The sequence below is a fragment of the Aethalodelphis obliquidens genome, unplaced genomic scaffold (assembly GCF_003676395.1).
Source record: "Aethalodelphis obliquidens isolate GAN/ISIS:26980383/991018 unplaced genomic scaffold, ASM367639v1 scaffold20, whole genome shotgun sequence".
NCBI lineage: Eukaryota > Metazoa > Chordata > Mammalia > Artiodactyla > Delphinidae > Aethalodelphis > Aethalodelphis obliquidens.
Genome location: NW_020837964.1, coordinates 12,155,077 through 12,178,716, shown reverse-complemented (window position 1 = coordinate 12,178,716; position 23,640 = coordinate 12,155,077). Strand labels below are relative to the sequence as shown.

At 40.3% G+C, this 23,640-nt stretch overlaps 2 protein-coding genes across 5 annotated transcripts in view; one reads left to right on the top strand and one right to left on the bottom strand.

The window, feature by feature from the left end:
* The window catches only part of CFDP1 (chromatin remodeling protein CFDP1), a 138,236-nt gene extending 117,449 nt beyond the window's left edge, over positions 1 to 20,787 (bottom strand). For 2 of the 4 annotated variants that reach the window (XM_027119236.1, XM_027119237.1), the window contains exons 1-4: positions 20,561 to 20,777; positions 12,575 to 12,692; positions 10,636 to 10,855; positions 10,190 to 10,317 (exon numbers count right to left, since the gene is read on the bottom strand). In XM_027119236.1, coding sequence (XP_026975037.1) covers positions 10,190 to 10,317; positions 10,636 to 10,855; positions 12,575 to 12,692; positions 20,561 to 20,624 — 530 coding nt within the window. In that variant the 5' untranslated portion in view covers positions 20,625 to 20,777. Of the gene's footprint in view, positions 1 to 10,189; positions 10,318 to 10,635; positions 10,856 to 12,574; positions 12,693 to 20,560 lie in introns of all 4 variants that reach the window. The other 2 variants (XM_027119235.1, XM_027119238.1) reach the window with 2 other exon arrangements.
* Positions 20,788 to 21,345: 558 nt separating this feature from the next.
* On the top strand, positions 21,346 to 23,019 carry LOC113627378 (tigger transposable element-derived protein 1). The gene has a single exon (XM_027119913.1). The coding sequence runs from the start codon at positions 21,346 to 21,348 to the stop codon at positions 23,017 to 23,019; it is 1,674 nt and encodes a 557-aa protein (XP_026975714.1).
* The last annotated feature ends 621 nt before the right edge of the window (positions 23,020 to 23,640 follow it).

Genomic DNA, 23,640 nt, shown 5'->3' with positions numbered 1-23,640 from the left:
TGGGCTTCAGTAGCTGTGGCTCGAAGGCTCTAGAGCTCAGGCGCAGTAGTTGTGGCGCACGGGCTTAGATGCTCCGCAGCATGTGGGATCTTCCCAGACCAGGGCTCGAACCCATGTCCCCTGCATTGGCAGGCAGATTCTTAACCACTGCGCCACCAGGGAAGCCCAGCAAAATACATTCTTAATTCACATCATCAAGATTTATTTAATGGATCCCTAAAATGATTATATGGGAAAAGGGTGTCTTTGCAATGGAGAATTCTGACATATATTGCCTAAGTAGTCTAACTTATTGCCACCAATAATCAGTGTTAATGATGTGATGTACGGACGAGGACAAAACATCATCAATGTAGTATTTTTGTCTAAAGTGATTAATATGAAGTTAACCATGAGGAAACAATGCAACAACCCAAACTGAGAGACACTCTACAACACAGAGGGACTCTTAAGACTAAATGACTAAATGCAGAGTCAGCTCTACCCACCACCAGTCCCTCCCATCAGGACACTTACACAAGCCTCTTAGATAGCCTCATCCACCAGAGGGCAGACAGCAGAAGCAAGCAGAACTACAGTCCTGCAGCCTGCGGAACAAAAACCACATTCACAGAAAGACAGACAAGATGAAAAGGCAGAGGGCTATGTACCAGATGAAGGAACAAGACAAAACCCCAGAAAAACAACTAAATGAAGTGGAGATAGGCAACCTTCTAGAAAAAGAATTCAGAATACTGATAGTGAAGATGATCCAGGACCTTGGAAAAAGAATGGAGGCAAAGATTGAGAAGATGCAAGAAATGTTTAACAAAGACCTAGAAGAATGAGAGAACAAACAGAGATGAGCAATACAATAACTAAAATGAAAACTACACTAGAAGGAATCAATAGCAGAATAACTGAGGCAGAAGAACGGATAAATGACCTGGAAGACAGAATGGTGGAATTCACTGCTGCGGAACAGAATAAAGAAAAAAGAATGAAAAGAAATGAAGACAGCCTAAGAGACCTATGGGACAACATTAAACGCAACAACATTCGCATTATAGGGGTCCCAGAAGGAGAAGAGAGAAAGGACCCAAGAAAATATTTGAAGAGATTATAGTCAAAAACTTCCCTAACATGATAAAGGAAATAGTCACCCAAGTCCAGGAAGCGCATCGAGTCCCATACAGGATAAATCCAAGGAGAAAAATGCCAAGACACATAATAATCAAATTGGCAAAAATTAAAGACAAAGAAAAATTATTGAAAGCAGCAAGGGAAAAACAACAAATAACATATAAGGGAACTCCCATAAGGTTAACAGCTGATTTCTCAGCAGAAACTCTACAAGCCAGAAGGGAGTGGCAGGATATACTTAAAGTGATGAAAGAGAAAAACCTACAACCAAGATTAATCTACCCAGTAAGGATCTCATTCAGATTCGATGGAGAAATCAAAAGCTTTAGAGACAAGCAAAAGCTAAGAGAATTCAGCACCACCAAACCAGCTCTACAACAAATGTTAAAGGAACTTCTCTAACTGGGAAACACAAGAGAAGAAAAGGAACTACAAAAACAAACCCAAAACAATTAAGAAAATGGTCATAGGAACATACATATCGATAATTACCTTAAACGTGAATAGATTAAATGCTCCAACCAAAAGACACAGGCTTGCTGAATGTATACAAAAACAAGGCCCATCTATATGTTGTCTACAAGAGACCCACTTCAGACCTAGGGGCACATACAGACTGAAAGTGACGGGATGGAAAAAGATATTCCATGCAAACGGAAATCAAAAGAAAGCTGGAGTAGCAATACTCATATCAGATAAAATAGACTTTAAAACAAAGAATGTTACAAGGCACAAGGAAGGACACTACATAATGATCAAGGGATCAATCCAAGAAGAAGATATAACAATTATAAATATATATGCACCCAACATAGGAGCACCTCAATACATAAGGCAACTGCTAACAGCTGTAAAAGAGGAAATTGACAGTAACACAATAATAGTGGGGGACTTTAACACATCACTTACACCAATGGACAGATCACCCAAAATGAAAATAAATAAGGAAACAGAAGCTTTAAATGACACAACAGACCAGATAGATTTAATTGATATTTATAGGACATTCCATCCAAAAACAGCAGATTACACTTTCTTCTCAAGTGCGTATGGAACATTCTCCAGGACAGATCACATCTTGGGTCACAAATCAAGCCTCAGTAAATTTAAGAAAATTGAAATCATATCAAGCATCTTTTCTGACCACAATGCTATGAGATTAGAAATGAATTACAGGGGAAAAAACGTAAAAAACACAAACATATGGAGGCTAAACAATACGTTACTAAATAAACAAGAGATCACTGAAGAAATCAAAGAGGAAATAAAAAAATACCTAGAGACAAATGACAATGAAAACACAATGATCCAAACCCTATGGGATACAGCAAAAGCAGTTCTAAGAGGGAAGTTTATAGCTATACAAGCCTACCTCAAGAAACAAGAAAAACCTCAAATAAACAATCTAACCTTACACCTAAAGGAACTAGAGAAAGAAGAACAAACAAAACCCAAAGTTAGCAGAAGGAAAGAAATCATAAAGATCAGAGCAGAAATAAATGAAATAGAAACAAAGAAAACAATAGCAAAGATCAATAAAACTAAAAGCTGGTTCTTTGAGAAGATAAACAAAATTGATCGACCCTTAGCCAGACTCATCAAGAAAAAGAGGGAGAGGGCTCAAATCAATAAAATTAGAAATGAAAAAGGAGAAGTTACAACAGACACCGCAGAAATACAAAGCATCCTAAGACACTACTACAAGCAACTCTATGCCAATAAAATGGACAACTGGAAAAAATGGCCAAATTCTTAGAAAGGTATAACCTTCCGAGACTGAACCAGGAAGAAATAGAAAATATGAACAGACCAATCACAAGTCATGAAATTGAAACTGTGATTAAAATTCTTCCAACAAACAAAAGTCCAGGACCAGGTGGCTTCACAGGTGAATTCTATCAAACATTTAGAGAAGAGTTAACACGCATCCTTCTCAAACTCTTCCAAAAAACTGCAGAGGAAGGAACACTCCCAAACTCATTCTATGAGGCCATCACCCTGATACCAAAACCAGACAAAGATACTACAAAAACAGAAAATTACAGAGCAATATCACTGATAAATATGGATGCAAAAATCCTCAACAAAATACTAGCAAAACAGAATCCAACAACACATTAAAAGGATCATACATCATGATCAAGTGGGATTTATCCCAGGGATGCAAGGATTCTTCAATATATGCAAATCAATCAATGTGATACACCACATTATCAAATTGATGAATAAAACCATATGGTCATCTCAAGAGATGCAGAAAAAGCTTTTGACAAAATTCAACACCCATTTATGATAAACACTCTCCAGAAAGTGGGCATAGAGGAAACTACCTCAACATAATAAAGGCCATAAAAAAAATTTTTTAAAAAAAGACTAAATGCAGGGACTTCCCTGGTGGCACAGTAGTTAAGAATCTGCCTGCCAATGCAGGGGACATGGGTTTGAGCGCTGGTCTGGGAAGATCCCACATGCCACGGAGCAACTAAGCCCGTGCGTCACAACTACTAAGCCTGCGCTCTAGAGCTCGCATGCCACAACTGCTGAGCCTGCGTGCCACAACTACTGAGGCCTGCACATCTAGAGCCCGTGTTCCGCAACAGGAGAGGCCACTGCAATGAGAAGCCCGCGCACCTCAATGAAGTGTAGCCCCCACTCGCTACAACCAGAGAAAGCCCACGCACAGCCAACGAAGACCCAACGCAGCCAAAAATAAAAATTAAAATTAAAAAATTTATTTAAAAAAAAAGAACATTTTAGAATAACTAGGGAAAGATTTGCGTAGAACTGTAGCTACCAAAAATGTGGCCTGCGAAACTACCTGTTATTGGTCTAAGACAAGATAGGTACTAAAATTTTGAATAAGTATTTAGAAACTTGCTTAGCAATTTGACAATGTCACAATATTCAAGACATGAATGATGGACTCATTGCATTAAACAGAACATAGACCAATTCAGGTACTGTCAAACTTGCAAGGTGGTCACACGTGATATTAGTCTTGTGCAGTAAGACCACATTACATTGTGTATGAAAGTTTAGGGTTATTTTATCAATTAAAACCCCAAAATGTGATAAAATTTAAGCACTTATTTTTATAAATTTTTACAATCATTTTAATTTTTGACCAAGTGTGACTTTTAAAATTTATAGTTTAATAACTAAATTAAGAAAGTAAATTTGGTATTATTTTTTAATCCTCATTTACTGATGGCAAAACAACCCACACTGTATGCTTCTGCAAAAAAAACCCACGTTTCCTGAATGCATCAGTAGTAGTAAACCACATGATGATAATGGAAGTGACTCCAAAGAAATGAAGGACAACCAAGGTCAAACCGCTTTTACTCTATGAGCCCTCATACACTGGGCTTGGGTTTTGACCACTCACCGCTAAAACCAGTGAGTTCTTTGCAGAGATGTTTTAGCTAATAAAGCAACAAATCCACCAAAACTTCTGCAGCATTTACATATAAAACATGAAGAAATAAGTTCAAAATCAAAAGAATTATTTGAAAGAAAGAGTACTGAACTAAAAAGTCAATAAAAACAGATACAAAATTCCCTACGTTAGCACTGTGGCCTTCTGAGAAAGGAGTACTTTTGGTTGCTAACTAAGAAAAACATATACCACTCCCAGGACATTAGTAAAAGACTATATCAAAGGTGTCTGCTTGGAAATCTTGACAAAGAAGGTAGTTCAAGTACAACTTTCCAATGACACCATGGCTTAAAGTATTCAGGATCTGGCTTATGATGCAGAAACTATTAACAAAGTTAGCAAAGTGTTTCTTCAATGCAATTTGAAGAACGACAGATTATTGCTAATATGAAAATTATTTTAGTATATGTGATTTAATCACGAGGGCGATATAAAGATTCTTTTTTATCAGTTTTTTGCTGACAAACATTAACTGACACTGATCTGTGTAATAAAAGTAGGATCACATGTCAACAGATGAGATTTGAAGTTTACGTGTTTGGAAGAATATGTTCCAATGGCACAGCTGCAAAACAGGGAAACAGTTTACATTAAGGAGTTTGTGCTAGAACATAAATTAATACACTGCTTCCTTCATTGAGAAAATTCTTACTACATAAAAAAAACCCCACTGTTCTTAGTACAGTAGTAAAAACTGTGCATTATGTAAAGCTAATGCATTAAATTTAAATGACTATTTTTGATAAACTGAAAGTTGATCATAAATATGCATATGTTATAATGCATGCTGAAGTACAATGGTTATGAAGAAGAAAGTGCCTTGAGAATGATGAACTACAGAATAAACTTAGTACTTCTAAAAGAAAAACAATAACCATATGGTCCCCAATTTTAAAGATCTCAATTGGACAAGTAAGACATGCTTATTTGCCTGCTTTGTTTGGTATTTTTTTTGTCCATGCTGAGCAGCTTGCGGGATCTTAATTCCTCAACCAGGAATTGAACCCAGGCCCAGCAGTGAAACTGTGGAGTCCTAACCACTGGACTGCCAGGGAATTCCCAGTTTGGTGTTTTTAAAAATCTTAGTACTTTCACACAAGGAAGTAATTCAACATATTTTTCAGAAACAAATAAACTCTAAGAGTAAAAATGCAAGTTAAAAGCCTGAAGAACAGTTCCTATAGGTTAACATGTTTCACAGAATGTTCTGAATTATATTTTCCATAAAAAAAAATCCACACATAGGAAATTCATGCATCCAGAATTCCTTTTTCCCACTGAAATATAACTTAAATTTTTTTTTTTTTTTTTTTGCAGTACGCGGGCCTCTTACTGTTGTGGCCTCTCCCGTTGCAGAGCACAGGCTCCGGACGCACAGGCTCCGGACGCACAGGCTCAGCGGCCATGGCTCATGGGCCCAGCCGCTCCGCGGCATGTGGGATCTTCCCGGACTGGGGCACGAACCCGCGTCCCCTGCATCGGCAGGCAGACTCTCAACCACTGCGCCACCAGGGAAGCCCAATATAACTTAAATTTAATTATAACTTGACAGGATAAATTACTGGAACTGACTACTTATGAAGCACTGAAGATGAACTCTGAAAATACAGTTACTACTAATCATTTCATGAGGTACCTAGGTCAAATCATTTTGCTGTACACCTTAAACTTACACAGTGCTGTATGTCAATTATTTCTCAATAAAACTGGAAGGAAAAAAAAAGAAAATGTAGTTAGTACTGGCTTCGTTTGGAAAAAGTAAAAATGAAAATCCTGAACTTAATGAAACTGCTTTAAAATCCACACTTCCATCCTCATTACTTTCACATTATTGCAGATCATTGTCTAAATTATCTGTAGTGAAGGACCATGATTTAAAAACTTCAACCTGGTGCAGACCAATACTTTTGTAAAACACAATAGAAAGAATTTATTAGAAAAATAAATTAAAAAGAGGTACAGGGCTTCCCTGGTGGTGCAGTGGTTAAGAATCTGCCTGCCAATGGAGGGGACATGGGTTCGAGCCCAGGTCTGTGAAGATCCCACATGCCACAGAGCAGCTAAGCCCGTGTGCCACAACTACTGAGCCTGTGCTCTAGAGTTCATGAGCCCACTATTGAGACCACATGCCACAGCTACTGAAGCCCGCATGCCTAGAGCTCGTGCTCCGCAACAAGAGAAGCCACCGCAATGAGAAGCCCGCGCGCTGCAACGAAGACTAGCCCCCACTTGCTGCAAGTAGAGGAAGCCCACACACAGCAACAAAGACCCAATGCAGCCAATAAATAAATAAACAAATAAATTTAAATAAATAAATAAATAAAAGAGGTACAAAAACAGCCCTTTGAGATGGGTTTATGATGAGTATTATTTTTTAAAAAATTAAAAAGAAGAGGAAGAGCACCAACACAGAAATAATTTACATATACATCATCCTCCAGGAGTAGGGCTGTCACCAATCCCACTTAGATTAATTAACAAGAAAGATATAAGCTATTTTGACCCATTAAAAACTTTAAAAATTAATATAAACAGCACTTATTCAAACTATGTGTCTAGATGTTAAGTACTGGGAATTGATACTTCTAGTTTTTTGCTTCAACTATAGAATTAAAAGGTGATTCCTTTTATTAATCACTTACACTCACACTTTCAATGATCAACATGTATAGTTATAGGGAATTCCCTGGCGGTCCAGTGGTTAGGACTTGGCACTTTCAGTGCCGGGGCTCAGGTTCAATCCCTGGTTGGGGAATTAAGATCCTGCAAGTCGCAGGGTGTGCCTGCTGCCCCCTCCCCAAAAAAGGATAGTTATGTAATTCTTTTCCTTTTCTTATTTTGTGCTCATTTTGACTGTATTTATTGAAATGTAATTTTACGTCTGTCTGTTAAATCTTATTGTTAAAAATTTGAGCTTGGGGACCTCCCTGGTGGTCCAGTGGGTAAGACTTCACACTCCCAATGCAGGGGTCCTGGGTTCAATCCCTGGTCAGGGAACTAGATCCCACATGCATACTGCCAACTAAGAAGTCCGTATGCCACAACTAAGAGTCAGCATGCCACAACAAAGATCCCATGAGCCGCCACAGCCTAAATAAATATTTTTTTAAGTTTGCGTTTGTATTTTGTATCTCTTCTTAATTTACTTTTCTAATAATTCCTATTTATTGTGTTTTACAAAAGTATTGGTCCGCAACAGGTTGAAAATTTAAAATCAGGGTCCTTCACTACAGAGAATTTAGATAACAATCTGCATTAATGCGTAATCTACCGAATATGAGAGTTATAATGTGTCACAAAGGAGAAGATCCTTGTTCTTAGGAAACAGTTATGAAGTATTTAAGAGTGAAGTGTCAGGCTTCCCTGGTGGCGCAGTGGTTGAGAGTCCGCCTGCCGAAGCAGTGGACACGGGTTCGTGTCCCGGTCCGGGAGGATCCCGCATACCGCGGAGCGGCTGGGCCCGTGGGCCACGGCCGCTGGGCCTGCACGTCTGAAGCCTGTGCTCCGCAGCGAGAGAGGCCACAGCAGTGAGAGGCCCGCGAACCCAAAAAAAAAAAAAAAAAAAAAAAGAGTGAAGTGTTATGATGTCTACAATTCTCAAATGGTTCAGCCAAAACAAAAAGAGAGAAATATGGAAACAGATGGTGGAGAGAGGGGCAAAACATTTACAAGTGGTGAATCAGTATGATAGGTATATGGGTGTTCAGTGTAATACTATTCTTGCAACATTTTTTTTTTTTTTTTGGCGGTACGCGGGGCTCTTACTGCTGTGGCCTCTCCTGTTGTGGAGCACAGGCTCCGGACGCGCAGGCCCAGCGGCCATGGCTCACGGGCCCAGCCGCTCCGCGGCACGTGGGATCCTCCCGGACTGGGGCATGAACCCGTGTCCCCTGCATCAGCAGGCAGACTCTCAACCACTGCGCCACCAGGAAAGCCGTATTCTTGCAACAATTTTTTTTTTTTTTTTTTTTTTTTTTTTTGCGGTACGCGGGCCTCTCACTGCTGCGGCCTCTCCCATTGCGGAGCACAGGCTCCGGACGCGCAGGCCCAGCAGCCATGGCCCACGGGTCCAGCCGCTCCGCGGCATGCGGGATCCTCCCAGACCGGCGCACAAACCCACGTCCCCTGCATGAGCAGGCAGACTCTCAACCACTGCGCCACCAGGGAAGCCCACAACATTTTTATAAGTGTAAAATTTTTCAGAAAAAAAAAATTGGGGGAGATTAAAAAGTAATACTAAAAGACTAAAGGAGTGGAAATATGTGTATCTATAACCGATTCACTGTGCTGTAGAGCAGAAAGTAACACAACACTGTAAATCAACTCTACTCCAATAAAAAAATAAAAATAAAAAAAGCCACCACCAACAACAACAAATAATAACAATAATAAAAAGTCTGCTTCACATCATTTATAAAACTAATAATGCCGGGACTTCCCTGGTGATCCAGCAGTTAAGACTCCGTGCTCCCAGTGCAGGGGGCCCAGGTTCGATCCCTGGACAGGGAACTAGATCCCACATGCCGCAACTGAAGTTCCCACACACTACAACCAAAGATCCCACACGCTGCAATGAAGATTCCGCATGCCGCAACTAAAACCCAGCACAGCCAAATAAATAAATAAATAGCACAGGGAGATCAGCTTGGTGCTTTGTGACCGCCTGGAGGGGTGGGATAGGGAGGGTGGGAGGGATGGAGACGCAAGAGGGAAGAGATATGGGAACATATGTATATGTATAACTGATTCACTTTGTTATAAAGCAGAAACTAACACACCATTGTAAAGCAATTATACTCCAATAAAGATGTAAAAAATAATAATAATAAATAAATAAATGTTAAAAACAAACAAACAAATAATGCCAAACTTTTTTCTTAGATATATTTTCACTAGATGAAATAATTGTTGGAAACTGGAAATTATTTTTAAGAGTATCAACTTTAGGGGAAATTATATTTACAGAGAGTAAACAAGTCTAATTAATTACTGTCAAGGAAAATAAATGTGGCCATCTATAAAACTGATTGGCAGGCACTTCATCTGTTCTTGTCCAGCTCTAAATTATAGATCTGCTGTTTTCATATTAAAATTTTAAATAAATGGGGAAAAAGAAATTCCGGTCATGTGGCTCTCATCTAGAACGGCCAAGAGTATTAAGCCTATAATGTTTTTCTAAACTAGTAACAAACCTATGAATCAATTAAAAAAATAATATTAAGATGAGGAAATAATATCAGAATCAAATTTCTCTCCAGGTACTTTCAATTCTCACCTGATTTCAAAGGTTTCACTGGGGCTTATACATCAAAGTAAAGGGAAGTAATAAAGGGAGAAATAGCCAGTCACAAAGCAAGGCATGAGTAAGTGAAACCAAATACTTAACTCTTACATTTTCTTGTTTCTGTTCAGCCAACCACTTCATAGTGCCCCCAACTACATTACCATATGTAACAGGACCTTTCTCATATTCCCTGATAATCAATGGAACCACTATTTTCCTTGAGTTCAAATATAAATCTTCCACAATATTAAGATGGGGTGGAATGAAGACAGATGTCTAACACCATTTAGAAAGATGCTCCTTTTTAAAAGTACTAGTTTTGAAGTTTGTGAATGTCATCTTACCTGACTTCTTCACCAGCAAAATCAAACACCTTGGTAATTTTAACTTTTTCTGTTTCTTTAGGTTTCTCTAGCTCTTGTGCTTTGACCAACAATTTACTTGAACTTGTCTCTTCAGCCTCCTCTCTTCTCTATGAAAAAAGAAGTGTAATCAGTTTCATATAAGGATGAAAACTAAAAGATCCATCCAAACATGTTGTTTCCAGCTATCCTTAAATATTTCATCTCTAAACAGTTAAATGCTTATTGAAATTTTATTTAATTAGAAAGGCTTGTGTTTCCTACCATAGGGAATGCTTTGCTTTTCACTTAGTAGAGTTACTATTAAAAGGCATCTAGTCTGATTTCTGTTGTAAGCCTCAAATCTCAGTTTCCAAATTTAAAAAATCTATCTGGGGAACTTCCGGCATTTCTGGCAAAGCATTCATCCCATTCATCTATTAACTTACTTTAACTTGTGTACGCAGAGGCACTTTTGATTTTGGTCCTACGTCATTGAGGAAGCTGGCCCATAGTTCATCTTCCTTCTTTTTCTTTGCATCCTCTGACTCAATGCCTTTTTCTGGCTCTGCAGCTCCATCTTCCTCCTCACTACTACTTCCTCCAGATTCCTCATTGGCATCCTCCTCATCCTCTTCTTCTAATGAGAGGCCACCTTGTTTTCTCTTCCTAATCACCAACAGTCACAAGGAAAAGGAAAGACAAGACAAACAGGCAAAATAATTTCAGTTATCCCTTCCTGAATTCCAAACATAATGTTGCAAATATCAGAAAACTTTTAAATCTGGGGACTACTGGTTAACACGCCTGATAGGGGAAGTGGGAGAGGTAAGCTGAGATTTTGTGGAAGAAAAAAAGAACTGAGCTCTCACAGTTAGGATTTTCCCAAAGCATTTAGAATCAAAATACAGTGTTCTACTTCTAAGTTAGGACCAGCTGTTTTCACCAAGAAAATACCCAAAATCACCTCACAGAATCAATCTGTTCAGAAAGAGGGTTCTAATAACATACATATTCCTGGTATTTTTGACTTTTTAAAAGTCACTCCATGTGGGGAACAGAGATTGAAGAGAGCCTCAGATTTATTTGCACTGTTTCTTCCCAGAGTTCTTAGGGGGTGGGGAGTGGGGAATCCATGTTTCTTCCCACCTTCTGAAGATATAAAAGCTGGAATATACAAAAGCCAAGGATAAAAGAACTGGGTCCAAGACTTAAAAGAGTAAACTGCTTCTTAAGACTATTCTGACTTCAAGTGAATCACCTAATTCTCAAAATTCTCTTTCTACAATCTGATTTTTGCTTCAATGTCCAGGAAGACAGAAACACCAATCAAAGAGAATTAAAGACTTGTATTGAAAGACTCCCTTTTTGAGTTAAATAACTTGTCAGAATTTTCATAATTTTTGGTGGGAGTGCAATTCAGTACCAGGCTTATAGAAGGTAATTTGTCTATACCTATAAATTTTTTTTTTTAACTACATATAACACTGGGTCAAACAATTCTACTCCTACAGATTTAATTTACAAATATACATGTGTACAAAGACACATAAGAAGAATATTCACTGCAGTCTTATTTGATGTAGTAAAGATGAGGACAATCTAAAGGTCTCTCAATAAAGGAATGTTTAAATAAAGTAAGGTCTGTCCAGTAATGTAACACTATGCTGAAAAGAAAAAGGTATAGCTAAATATACTGCCATAGTATCATCTCCAAGATGTGAAATAAGGAAAGTGAGAAATGATATGCAGAGTATGCTACTATTCATTTTTTTTTTTTTTTTAAGAGTAGGGAATTCCCTGGCAGTCCAGTTGTTAGGACTTCCCATGCTTCCACTGCAGGGGGCGTGGGTTCGATCCCTGGTCAGGGAAGTAAGATCCCGCGAGCCTCATGGCCAAAAAAAGAAAAAGTAGGAAATACATATATACATGATCGTACATACACAGAATTATCTCTGGTAACATAATTCTTCTGAGACAAAGCAACAAGGGCTAGAGATGGGGTACATATTTTTTGTAGCAATTGCTTTTTTCTTTTGGCCGAACCACACAGCTTGTGGTATCTTAGTTCCCTGACCAGGGATTGAACCCAGGCCCTGGCATTGGAAAGGCAGAGTTCTAACCCCTGGACTGCCAGGGAATTCCCGGGTTTTCAATTTTAAACCAGGTGCACATATTACCTATTAACTTTTTAAAATTAAAGCTCAAAAAATTTTAAAGCTTGCCAGAGAATAAAAATGTAATCCTAAAATGTCACCAAATATTTCCCTCAATGAGAAAAAGGTTAGAAACCATGGCAGTAAGAAATCTATCATGAGACCAATCCCAGCAATCTGGAAGGTTATGACAACAGCCCCTGACTTCTAAGGGCCTTGAGGGCAGCATCACCTGGCCGGAATGCTCTGAGACTTTCTTTTTCTCTCTTTGGTTTTCTGTGTCTGCTCTTCACCATCCACTTCATCTTCCTTCACTAATTCATTTACATCATCTTCACTATACTCTCCACCTGAAATCACATAACAGGGTTGGTCAGACAGACGGGAATAAAGGTTTTCACATGAAGATGAGACATTTTCATTAAGAAAAAAATGTAGTACTTTCCAGACTAAAATATCATTTCCTGAGGGACGTCTTCCCTATTCCTGAAGACCAGGTTAAGTTCCCCTATTCTAGGCCTCCAGGGCAGTCCATATTTCCCTCCTTAACGCACCCCACTTATATTTAATGCTTGCAATTTCTGCTTTGCTCCACACACCATGAAAACTAATGAAAATCGCTACCTGTAAGGGTCAAGGCAGAAGACAGTGGGGTAAGCAGGGGCAGCAGAAGCAAGAGTTCTCAGTGTTTATTGCTCCGCAGAATTCTAAAAATCCCTTAAACTGAGCAAAGTTTAAATAAACAAACATAACCAAACTGATAACACAAGCCACAAAGAAAGGATTTACTCCAAGGACTTTATTTATTTATTTATTTTTAATGAATTTATTTATTTTATTTATTTATTTTAGGCTGTGTTGGGTCTTCGTTGCTATGTGTAGGCTTTCTCTAAGTTGCAGTGAGCGGGGGCTATGCTTCGTTGCGGTGCTCAGGCTTCTCATCGCGGTGGCTTCTCTTGTTGCAGAGCACGGGCTCTAGCCACGCAGGCTTCAGTAGTTGCAGCTTGCAGGCTCAGTAGTTGTGGCTCACAGGCTCTAGAGCACAGGCTCAGTAGTTGTGGCACATGGGCTTAGTTGCTCTGTGGCATGTGGGATCTTCCCAGACCAGGGATCGAACCCGTGTCCCCTGCATTGGCAGGCGGATTCTCAACCACTGCGCCACCAGGGAAGCCCCTCCAAGAACTTTAGAAACAGTATTTTGACTGTTCATCCTTAGCAAGATGCATTCTAAAGACCAAAAAAGTTCTATTCCTAGTAGTAACATTGGTGTTGGTATTTTGAAACTGTTCCTTTTATTACAGGTAAAAGAAAGTTAAGTAGTTATACTAATCTTGTTAGGAATCCAGAACTTCTGAGTAGAAAATGACACACAATTATAAAACCAAAGAAATTAAGAAATTAAGTGAAAACAAATGTTAAAACTGAACTTAAAATTCAGAACTCTTAACTCTTTTTAAGATAAATATTTTCTAGCTCTGTTCACTTAAATGGCATAGAAGCAATGCCACTCTAGTAGCAACGAGCATTTCTTTAAAGTTCAGATTGTATTCTTTGATATGACTCAAAACAAAAATGGCTCCCTGAAAAGGCCAGCTAATTTCAGGTCTGAGGGAAGGAAAACACAAGGTGAAATGGGGACATTTTGCTGTGCCAGAAAGCAAGGTAGTTATTTAAGAATAATGGGTCACGTTAAAAGGATATAAGATCCAGCTTGAAAGAACTTTCAGTGGCCAAAAGTGATGACCTGACCATTAAAACGAGTAACTGTTAGACTGAAACACACTGAATCGATAAAAAACTGTGACACCTTTATGATATATTTTTTTAAAAGACAGAAAAAATTATTTGTACCAGGGCTTCCCTGGTGGTGCAGTGGTTAAGAATCCGCCTGCCAATGCAGGGAACACGGGTTCGAGCCCTGGACCAGGAAGATCCCACATGCCGCGGAGCAACTAAGCCCGTGCACCACAACTACTGAGCCTGCGCTCTACAGCCCGCGAGCCACAACTACTGAGCCCACGTGCCACAACTACTGAAGCCTGTGCGCCTGGAGCCCGTGCTCCTCAACAAGAGAAGCCACCACAATGAGAAGCCTGCACACGTCAGTGAAGAATAGCCCCCGCTGGACGCAACTAGAGAAAGCCCATGCGCAGCAACGAAGACCCAACACAGTCAAAAATAAATTAATTAATTAATTTAAAAAACTATTTGCACCATTTTAGGTTACTATTAAGAATACTCCCTATTTTGAAAATTGGAAATTAAGGGAAATGAATTAAACATTTATCCTGCCCCACTGATGAGGAAGAGCTACACTTTCAGAAGAACATCAACCAATAAAAGTAGAAGAACCACAAAATTAGAAAACCATCGCTCTCACACTCTAATGATAGTAGTAATTTAGGCAAGGATTATCAAGTAATGTTAAAAAACAATTTAAGTTTTAATGATTAAGTATACTGCCACACAGAATACTTTCCAATTCTAAGAGAAAAAATAATTACACAATAGAAGGACCAAACTCTCATCATTCTGATCCAGAAGTCACAACCACGGGAATTAACCACGTATTTTGTGTTTTCTGATGTTATGCATTATGAAACACTCAAGTCATCTATAATTTATTTTAGCTAAAATTATTTCATTTGAATCCACCAAGCATTTAGATCTAACTTCCAATTTAATGAAAATTCAAGGGACGAAGGAACAACCTAATACCATGAGGGAGCAACCAGACAAAATCAGAAGGTGAGACTTTCTGCAGGAATACAGCCTGATCTCCTAAGCCAATCTAAGTCACAGAAACAGGAGTGTGCTAGATTTAAACAGATTTAAGGGATAGAACAACTGGATGATACATGTAGTCCTGAACTCAACGGTGATTTAAACAAAAAAGCTAAAGCCATTTTTGAGTCAACAAGGAAAACTTGAATATGGTTTGTATATTAGATGAGCTGAAAGTTTACTGAAATGGACAGGGACAGAATGTTCACTGAAAAGAGCAGGTTACAAAGTAACATGAAAAAACTATGATTTCTGGTTGGGGAAAAATACAAATAACTACACTCGGGTATAGAAAAAAGATCAGAGTGGGTTTCACTAAGGGACCAATACTGATAATCTCTGGGTGGTAGGAATGGAATGATTCTGATTTTTTATGTTTAATTGCCTGCATTTTCTAATTTTCTACAAAGTTCATGCACTGCTTTTGTAATAATATATAGCTATTTTTCTTCATAAAAATGGGTGAATGTTGTAAACAGTTCAGACAAAGAGATGCATATGGCTCTGGATCTTAAACATGAAAAACGATGCTCAATCTCACTGATAAGAAAAAAGCAAATTTTAAATTACACAAACAACCACAAAAATCATGCAGTTACTCTAAGAGTAAGAAACAGAGTAACAACCCTATAGACAAAAAAAGCACAAAATGAACAAATCTTTTTTTAACTGAAACTCCAAAGACTCAGAGCTTCCATCACCTTTTCAGTCCCCCATGCTTAATTTAAATATGAGTCAGACAACTAAGAATCACCAAAAAAATCTGAGAAAGTGTCTAACATAATAATGCCCAATACAAATGTACAGGGTGAATAAAAATCACCTTAGCGGAAACAGATTGTTTCCTCATTCTATCAGGCTAGCATTATTTGATACCAAAGCCAGGCAAGGAAATTACAAGAAAACTACAGACCAACATCCCTCATAAACAGATGCAAAACTCCTCAACAAAATTCAGTAATGTAGAAGAAGAATAATACATCAGGACCAAGTAAGTTTTATTCCAGAAATAAAAGGCTGTTCAAAAATTTTAAATCAATCACTGTAATTCATCACATTAACAGATAAAAGAAGAAAATCCACACAATCAACAGATGGAGAAAAAGCATTTGACAAAATTCACCTCTCAGCGGATTAAAAATAGAGGGAATTTCTTTAACCTAATAAAACACATTAGGGGCAGTATATGCAGACTGCCAGGATTCAAATCCCAGCCCAGCTACTATCTAGCTGAGTGGCTTTGGGTTCTTCAGTTTCTTCATGTGTGAAATGGAGAGCACAATAGCACATACTTGATAATGTTATGTGATTGAGTTAGTAATGAGTTAGACAATGTAAAGTGCTTAAAACACACACAAAAGGCATCTATGAAAAACCTATAGCTAACATTATACCAAATGGTGAAACAGTGATGCTTTCTCCTTAAGACTGGGAACAAGGAAAGGATATCCACTCTCACCAGTCCTATTCAATATTACATTGGAAGTCTATACTAAGTACAATAAGGCAAGCAAAAGAAATAAAAGGTATGCCTATTGGGAAAGAGGAAATAAAACTGTTTCTATACACAGACAATATGATCTAATTGGGGGGGAGGGGAGGGTAAAGGTGGCCTTGGAACTGTTAATTTTAGCGGCAGTTACATAACTCTAAGCATTTGTCAAAAATTCATAGAACAGTATAATGAAGAATGAATTTTACCATGCATAAGTTAAAAGTAAAAAAATTTAAAGCATTATTATTATTATTATTATTTGATAGGTAAGAAGTGGATTTATTTAGAGAGATACACATTCCAAAGGAAGAATGCGGACCGTCTCTAAAGGCAAGAGCGGTCCCAGGGCATGGCGTCGTCTCGGAAAGTGAGAGCAGTCATGGGAGAAACACGCTCCACAGAGTGTGGGCCAGCTGAGAAGGGAAGAGGCCTTAAAGCATTAATAATATCCACAGAGCAATAAGATATTGCACACATGAAACAAGAACATGATGCTATTTAAAATTTGTGAAAAAACAAAAAAGTTATTCAAAATTAAAAACATCCAAGGGCCAGATTCAACACTGATACAAGAAAACAAAGCACATGCTGCCCAGTGGCTTCTGGAAGTTCCTGGTCCACTAGGTCAAAGAGCTTGAAGTGCTGCTGATGGGCAACAAATCCTACGGTGCTGAGACTACTCCCAATATCTCCTCCAAGAACCCCAAAGTCACTGTGGAAAGAGCCGCCCACCTGGCCATCTGAGTCACCAATCCCAATGCCAGGCTGCACAGCAAAGGAAATGAACAGACAGCTCGTGTACACACTGCACTTGTGTTAATAAAAGCCATAAAACTCTGGGAAAAATATGTAAAGACAAAAAAAACTCAACAGACGAGTTGGATGGTAAAATACTGAAATATTCCCATAAAGTGAAAAAGAAATCAAAGGGTTAGAAAATAGAGAATAAAAATAGAGGAAGGGACTTCCCTGGTGGTCCAGTGGCTAAGACTCCCCATTCCCAATGGAGGGGGCCTGGGTTCGATCCCTGGTCAGGGAACTAAATCACACATGCCGCAACTAAAGACTCCGCATGCTGCAACTGAAAGATTCCACGTGCCACAACTAAAAGATCCCACACCCGGAGACTAAGATCCCATGTGCTGTAGCTAAGACCCGGCACATCTAAATAAATACATACTTACATACATACTTCATACATACATAAATAAATAAAAAATTTTTTAAAGTTTATCAAAAAAAAAAAGTACAGGAAAATAAAACCAGTCCATAAGGTCTAACATAAGATTCAACACATAAATAATGATGATTCCAAAAAAATAAAATGGAGAAAACTGTCCCCCCCAAATTTAAAAAGTTCCAGAAGTGACTTCCCTGGTGACGCAGTGGTTGAGAATCCGCCTGCCAACGCAGGGTACACAGGTGCGATCCCTGGCCTCGGAAGATCCCACATGCCGCGGAGCAACTAAGCCGGGGTGCCACAACTACTGAGCCTGCGCTCTAGAGCCCTCAAGCCACAACTATTGAGCCCATATGCCGCAACTACTGAAGCCTGCATGCTCTAGGGCCTGTGCTCCGCAACAAAGAGTAGCACCCGTGAGGCAACAAAGACCCAACGCAGCCAAAAAAAAAAAAAGAGTTCCAGAAGGCCCAGCAGAATGGATGAAAACAGACTCATACCAAGGTACAGTATATCACTGTGAAATATCAGAAAATATCAGAAACAAAGAGACGATTCTATCAACTTCCAGAGACAAATTTTATATAAATGAGGAAAAATTACCGACAAGAGACTTTTTAATAAAAACACTGGAAACTTAGAAAATAATGGAGGAATATCTTTAAAATTCAGATAGAAAATTATTATTATAGAATGCAGAATTACTATTACAGAACACAGAATTCTATACCAAATTAGTAATCATGCCTGAGGGTCAATATTTCACTATGTTTAGACAGTCAAGGTCTCAAAAAAAAAAATGTTTCTAAAAAAATGCATCTTTCCTCAAGAAGTTACTTGAGGATTTATTCTCATTTTGGTGAAACACACCAAGAAAGAAGACATCATGGGACCCAAGGAACAGGGAATCCAAGAGAAAATGGAGGTAAAAGGAACATCTAGAGTGGTGGTGATGATGGAAAATCTTAGGTTTCAAAGTGGTAAAACCAAGACAAATTGGAGCAGGTCAGACGGCAAAGATGGACTTCAAAAAGTGAAAGATTATCTAATGAATCTAAATATCTTGGGAGATGATTTAGACAATTTTGAAAGTTCCAGATCAAATCAGTAGTAAGTACATAGACTAAGCAACAACAACAAAATGGCAATTATTAACTCCAGAGAAAACTAGTGCAGGAAAAGCAATAACTAACTGTATATACCACATGGTCAGGCCTGAACAAGATGTCCACAAAGTAATTACAAAAAAAGGAAACAATACCAGTCTAACCCAAATTTCACATAGGAACATTGGCAGGCTGGGGAGTTGGGGAGGGTCTGAAGGTGAAACGGTGAGACTAAAGAGGGTGTTAAAATAACACCTAACATGGATGGGTTAAGTCAACAGACAATGGAAGTACCAAATTTTAAACGTAGAAAGCAGTTTCATGGGCTTCCTTGGTGGCGCAGTGGTTGAGAATCTGCCTGCCAATGCAGGGGACACGGGTTCGAGCCCTGGTCTGGGAAGATCCCACGTGCCGCGGAGCAACTAGGCCCGTCAGCCACAACTACTGAGCCTGCACGTCTGGAGCCTGTGCTCCGCAACAAGAGAGGCCGCGATAGTGAGAGGCCCGCGCATCGCGATGAAGAGTGGCCCCCGCTTGCTGCAACCAGAGAAAGCCCTCGCACAGAATCGAAGACCGAACACAGCCAAAAATAAATAATAAATAAATTAAAAAAAAAAAAAAGAAAGCAGTTTCTTCTGGGGAGGATTGACAGGTATGAGGGGTGATGGAAACGGTTGTTTCAAAAATAAGCCTTCCAAAAATATTTGACTATTTTGAAACAGGCGCATGCATAACTCTGATTAAAATGAAAACTAGTTTTCAAATGATCACACTGGCCGATACCGAAGACCAACGTTGGTGGACAAGAATGGAACCCAGGAAACCAACTGGGAAGCTATGGCGAGTCTTAGTGTTAATGGTAGTTCAGTAAGAGCGAGATTGGTGAGGAACTGATCAGAAATTAACCTTCTACGCAGACGCAAACAGAACTTAATGATTGGTTAGACCAAAACAGTGAGAATAAGGACAACTCCCAAGGTTTTGTTTTGTTTTTAACCTGAGCTACTGTACGGACAGATACTTCTAATGAGATGGGGAAGCCTGCGGAAGGTGCAGGAGGGCGGAAGGGGTAGGTTTGGGTGACATTTACTTTGACCCGGTTCGGTTTTAGAAGCCTATACAAAAACAAAAAATCCAAAATCTGATCCGAGAGCAATGGGTATAGACGTTGCAAAGAGGCAAAGGGCATCATTATGTGAACTTTTTAACAACCAGATCCCTTTTGAGAACAGCAAGTGAAGAGACCTATCTGGAACGTGATGCTAGCTAGCAATTCTCTGGGGACGGAAGGCCTGGCGATAAGACTGCCTTTCAGAAGATTTCAGGGCTGGTAAGGGTACGCGATGACCGACCACCGCCAGCTTCACCAGAGGCAGAGCGGAGTTCACGTGCCGGTTCCCGCGCTCCGAGAGGCGGCGGTGGCCGCCGAAGCCAGGCCGTGAGAAGCAGCTGCGCGAGACGTCCCCGTGCACACTTCCTGGGCCACGGGGCCCGCACGGTGCAAGCAGGCGGGCGAGGGCGCGGGGCGGGGACGCTTGAGACCCGCGCCACGCGGCCACTGAGCCACCGGGCCCACGAACGCCGGGCAAAGCGCGCCTCACGTGAGGCGCGGGGCGGGGCAAACCGCCCCTCGCCTCAGGTGGAATCGCTCACCAGATGGCACGTAGTCTTCGTCCTCCTCCGAGGTGGAGAAGTCTTCGGAGTCGAATTCCTCCATGTCGCTGCCGCGCGGGGCGAACACAGCCGCAGCAGCTACCCCCAACGGCAAAGCTCTAGGGAGAGACCATAGATAGAGCTGCTGCAGGGGCGGCGGTAGCTCGGGCGGCCCCCGCAGCTTGTGCACAGGCGCAAAGAGTGCTACGTGATCCAAATGCGACACTTCCGGGCCAAAGCCCCGGGCTTGACGCTGCTGTGGCAGTTGGCGGAACACGGGCTCCGTGCTGAAGCGGTGCATGCTGGAACTTGTAGTCCCCAGTGCTACCAGAAGCTTTGATTTAGTAAATATGCTTAAACGAAATTTGTTTTGTCCACGGGAATACAGGTGACCTTCGTTATTCACCGGTTGGTATTTTTGTATTCGCTTACTTGTTAAAATTTACTGTCACCCCAGAAATCAATATTCGCGATGCTTTCTGGGGTTATTCGCGGACATGCGCAGAGAGTGAAAGTTTTGAGTCAACCAGTGGTGACTTGTACCGACGTTGGAGGCAGATGATCCGCTATCGTGCTTCGGCTCTCGTACTCTAAATAAGTGTCCTCTTCGCAATCTGTTTAGTGCCGCGTTTTTTTTGCATTTTTGGTGCTTTTTGTTGGTGATTTCGCTGTTTAAAATGACCCCAGAGCGTAGTGCTGCGGTGCTGCCTAGTGTTCCTAAGCGCAAGAAGGCTGTGATGTGCCTTATGGAGAAAATACGTGTGTTAGATAAGCTTCGTTCAGGCATGAGTTGTAGTGCTGTTGGCCGTGAGTTCAACGTTAATGAGTCAACAATCCGGTACATCAAGAAAAAGGAAAAGGAAATTCGCCGATCTGTACGTGAGGCTGCTCCGGAAAGTGCTAAAGTGACATCTATAGTGCGTGAGGAAGCTATGGAAAAGATGGAAAAGCGGCTCAATTTGTGGATTCATGAGATGACAACCGATAAAAAAGGTGTGGTGGACAGCATTGTTGTGAGGCTGAAAGCCAAAGAAATTTACGGTCACGTTACCCAGGGTCAGAAAAACGTGAAACCCTTCTCGGCTAGCGCTGGCTGGCTTGCACGTTTCAAAAGGCGATATGGTGTGAGTAATGTTAAGCTTGCAGGTGAGGCAAGTTCTGCAGATCAGGAGGCTGCGGAAGAATTTAAAAAATACCTGCTAAGTGTTATTCAGGAAAAGGGGTACGTGGAAGAGCAGGTTTTCAACGCTGATGAGACTGGCCTATTTTACAAAGACGTTGGCAAAAGAACCTATATAACGCAAATGGCCTCCAAAGCCCCTAGCTTTAAATCATTCCAGGATTATGCAACCCTGCTTTTGTGCGCCAATGCCAAGGGCGACTTTAAGTGCAAACCCCTAATGGTGTACAGAGCTCCAAGTTCACAAGCACTTAAAGGGAAAAGCGTGAATCATATGCCGGTCCATTGGAGGTGGAACAAAAAAGCATGGATGACTTCTGATTGGTTCCACAGCTGCTTCATACCAGAAGTTGAATACTATCTCCAGGGCAGAAACCTTGCCTTCAAGATTTTGTTAATTTTGGATAATGCCCCAGTCCATTGCTGTGAAGAACTCAAAAATGCCCACCCCAACGTAGAAGTTCTTTTCATGCCCCCAAATACTACGTCTCTCATCCAACCCCTGGATCAGGGCATAATAAAAGCCTTCAAGGCGCACTATACTAGGGAGCTTTATAGCAAGGCTTTTGAGGCTCTCAAAGCCAACAAGGAAACTACCATGATGGACTATTGGAAGTCAGTCACTATACGCAACGTTATTGATTATGTTGGCACAGCATGGGACAACATCAAGCAGGCTACTATCAATAATTGTTGGAAAAATGTTTGGCCAGACTGCGTAGAAACTTTTGAAGGCTTTGAAGGTGTTACAGAAAGTATAAAGAACAGTGTCGAAAACATAATGCATATCGCATGGCAAATAAGTGGAGAAGGCTTTGATGACATGAGAGAAGAAGATGTGGAGGAAATTTTGGCAGAGAAGGCAGTAGAACCCACCAACGAAGACCTGGACGAGATGGCAAAACAAGGCGTTGGAGTCAGTGATGATGAAGATGGTGATGAAAGTCAGCCTAAGAGTCCAGGAATTGTCCCTCTTACAGCGGCCAAAATATCAGAATGGAACTCTGCCTTGGAAACAATTTTCAGTGACATGGAAGAGTGTGACCCTATGCTTGATCGCAGCCTCAAATTTAAGCGCTTAGCCTCCTGTGCATTTGCCCCCTATGCCGAGATGCTTAAAGATTTGAGGCAAAAAGCCAGGCAGACGGGGTTGACCCAATTTTTGGAGCCAGTTTGGGAGGGAAAATTGCCGACTCCATCAACAAGTGGTGAGAGCCAAACCTCTGAGGTTGAACTGATGGATGTCAACCTGCCACCCTCTTCCTCTTCTGCAGAATGAGTTCCACCAACCTCTCCCTTGCTTTTTGTGGGGCAAGCCAAGGTCGAGAGGTTTAACCACACTGTGCACTGTGCCATCACGCAGCCTGCAGCTCTATCAACAGTAAGATTTTAGTTAACGTTTTTATAAAACTTTAAACGCTTCATCTTTCATTTTTTCAGGACTTTATTTGCATTACTGCACACTATATAGTATGTGTTTATAGTACTGTATGCATTTACTGTACATGAGTACTATATGTGTAGTGTGTGTCTGTGTGTGTGTATGACTGAGGGGGAAAGTTAAAGTAGTACAATCTGTTTTGTACATTACACAAACATGCTGTCATTGAAATAATTGTTTCATTATAAACACTGCGTATCATTATTTGTAAGAAAGAGATATTAAATTCAGTGTCTTTGAACAGAAACACACATAAAGCAAGGTTATGTACTGATCAGTTGACGAAAATGGTACAACCAGAGACCCACAGGAACTCAGCCCTGTATTTCTGCTAATTGAGTGTGTACGGTGACCTTACAGTTATAAGTACCGCGAACGACAAGGATCAGCTCTATTCTAGAATTCAGACATCATCCACACCAGTCCTTCCTTCAAGTCAAGTTAATCCATATGGAAATA

Coding starts and splice junctions, on each gene's coding strand:
- LOC113627378 (XM_027119913.1), top strand. CDS start 21,346: ATGAGTTGTAGTGCTGTTGGCCGTGAGTTCAACGTTAATGAGTCAACA.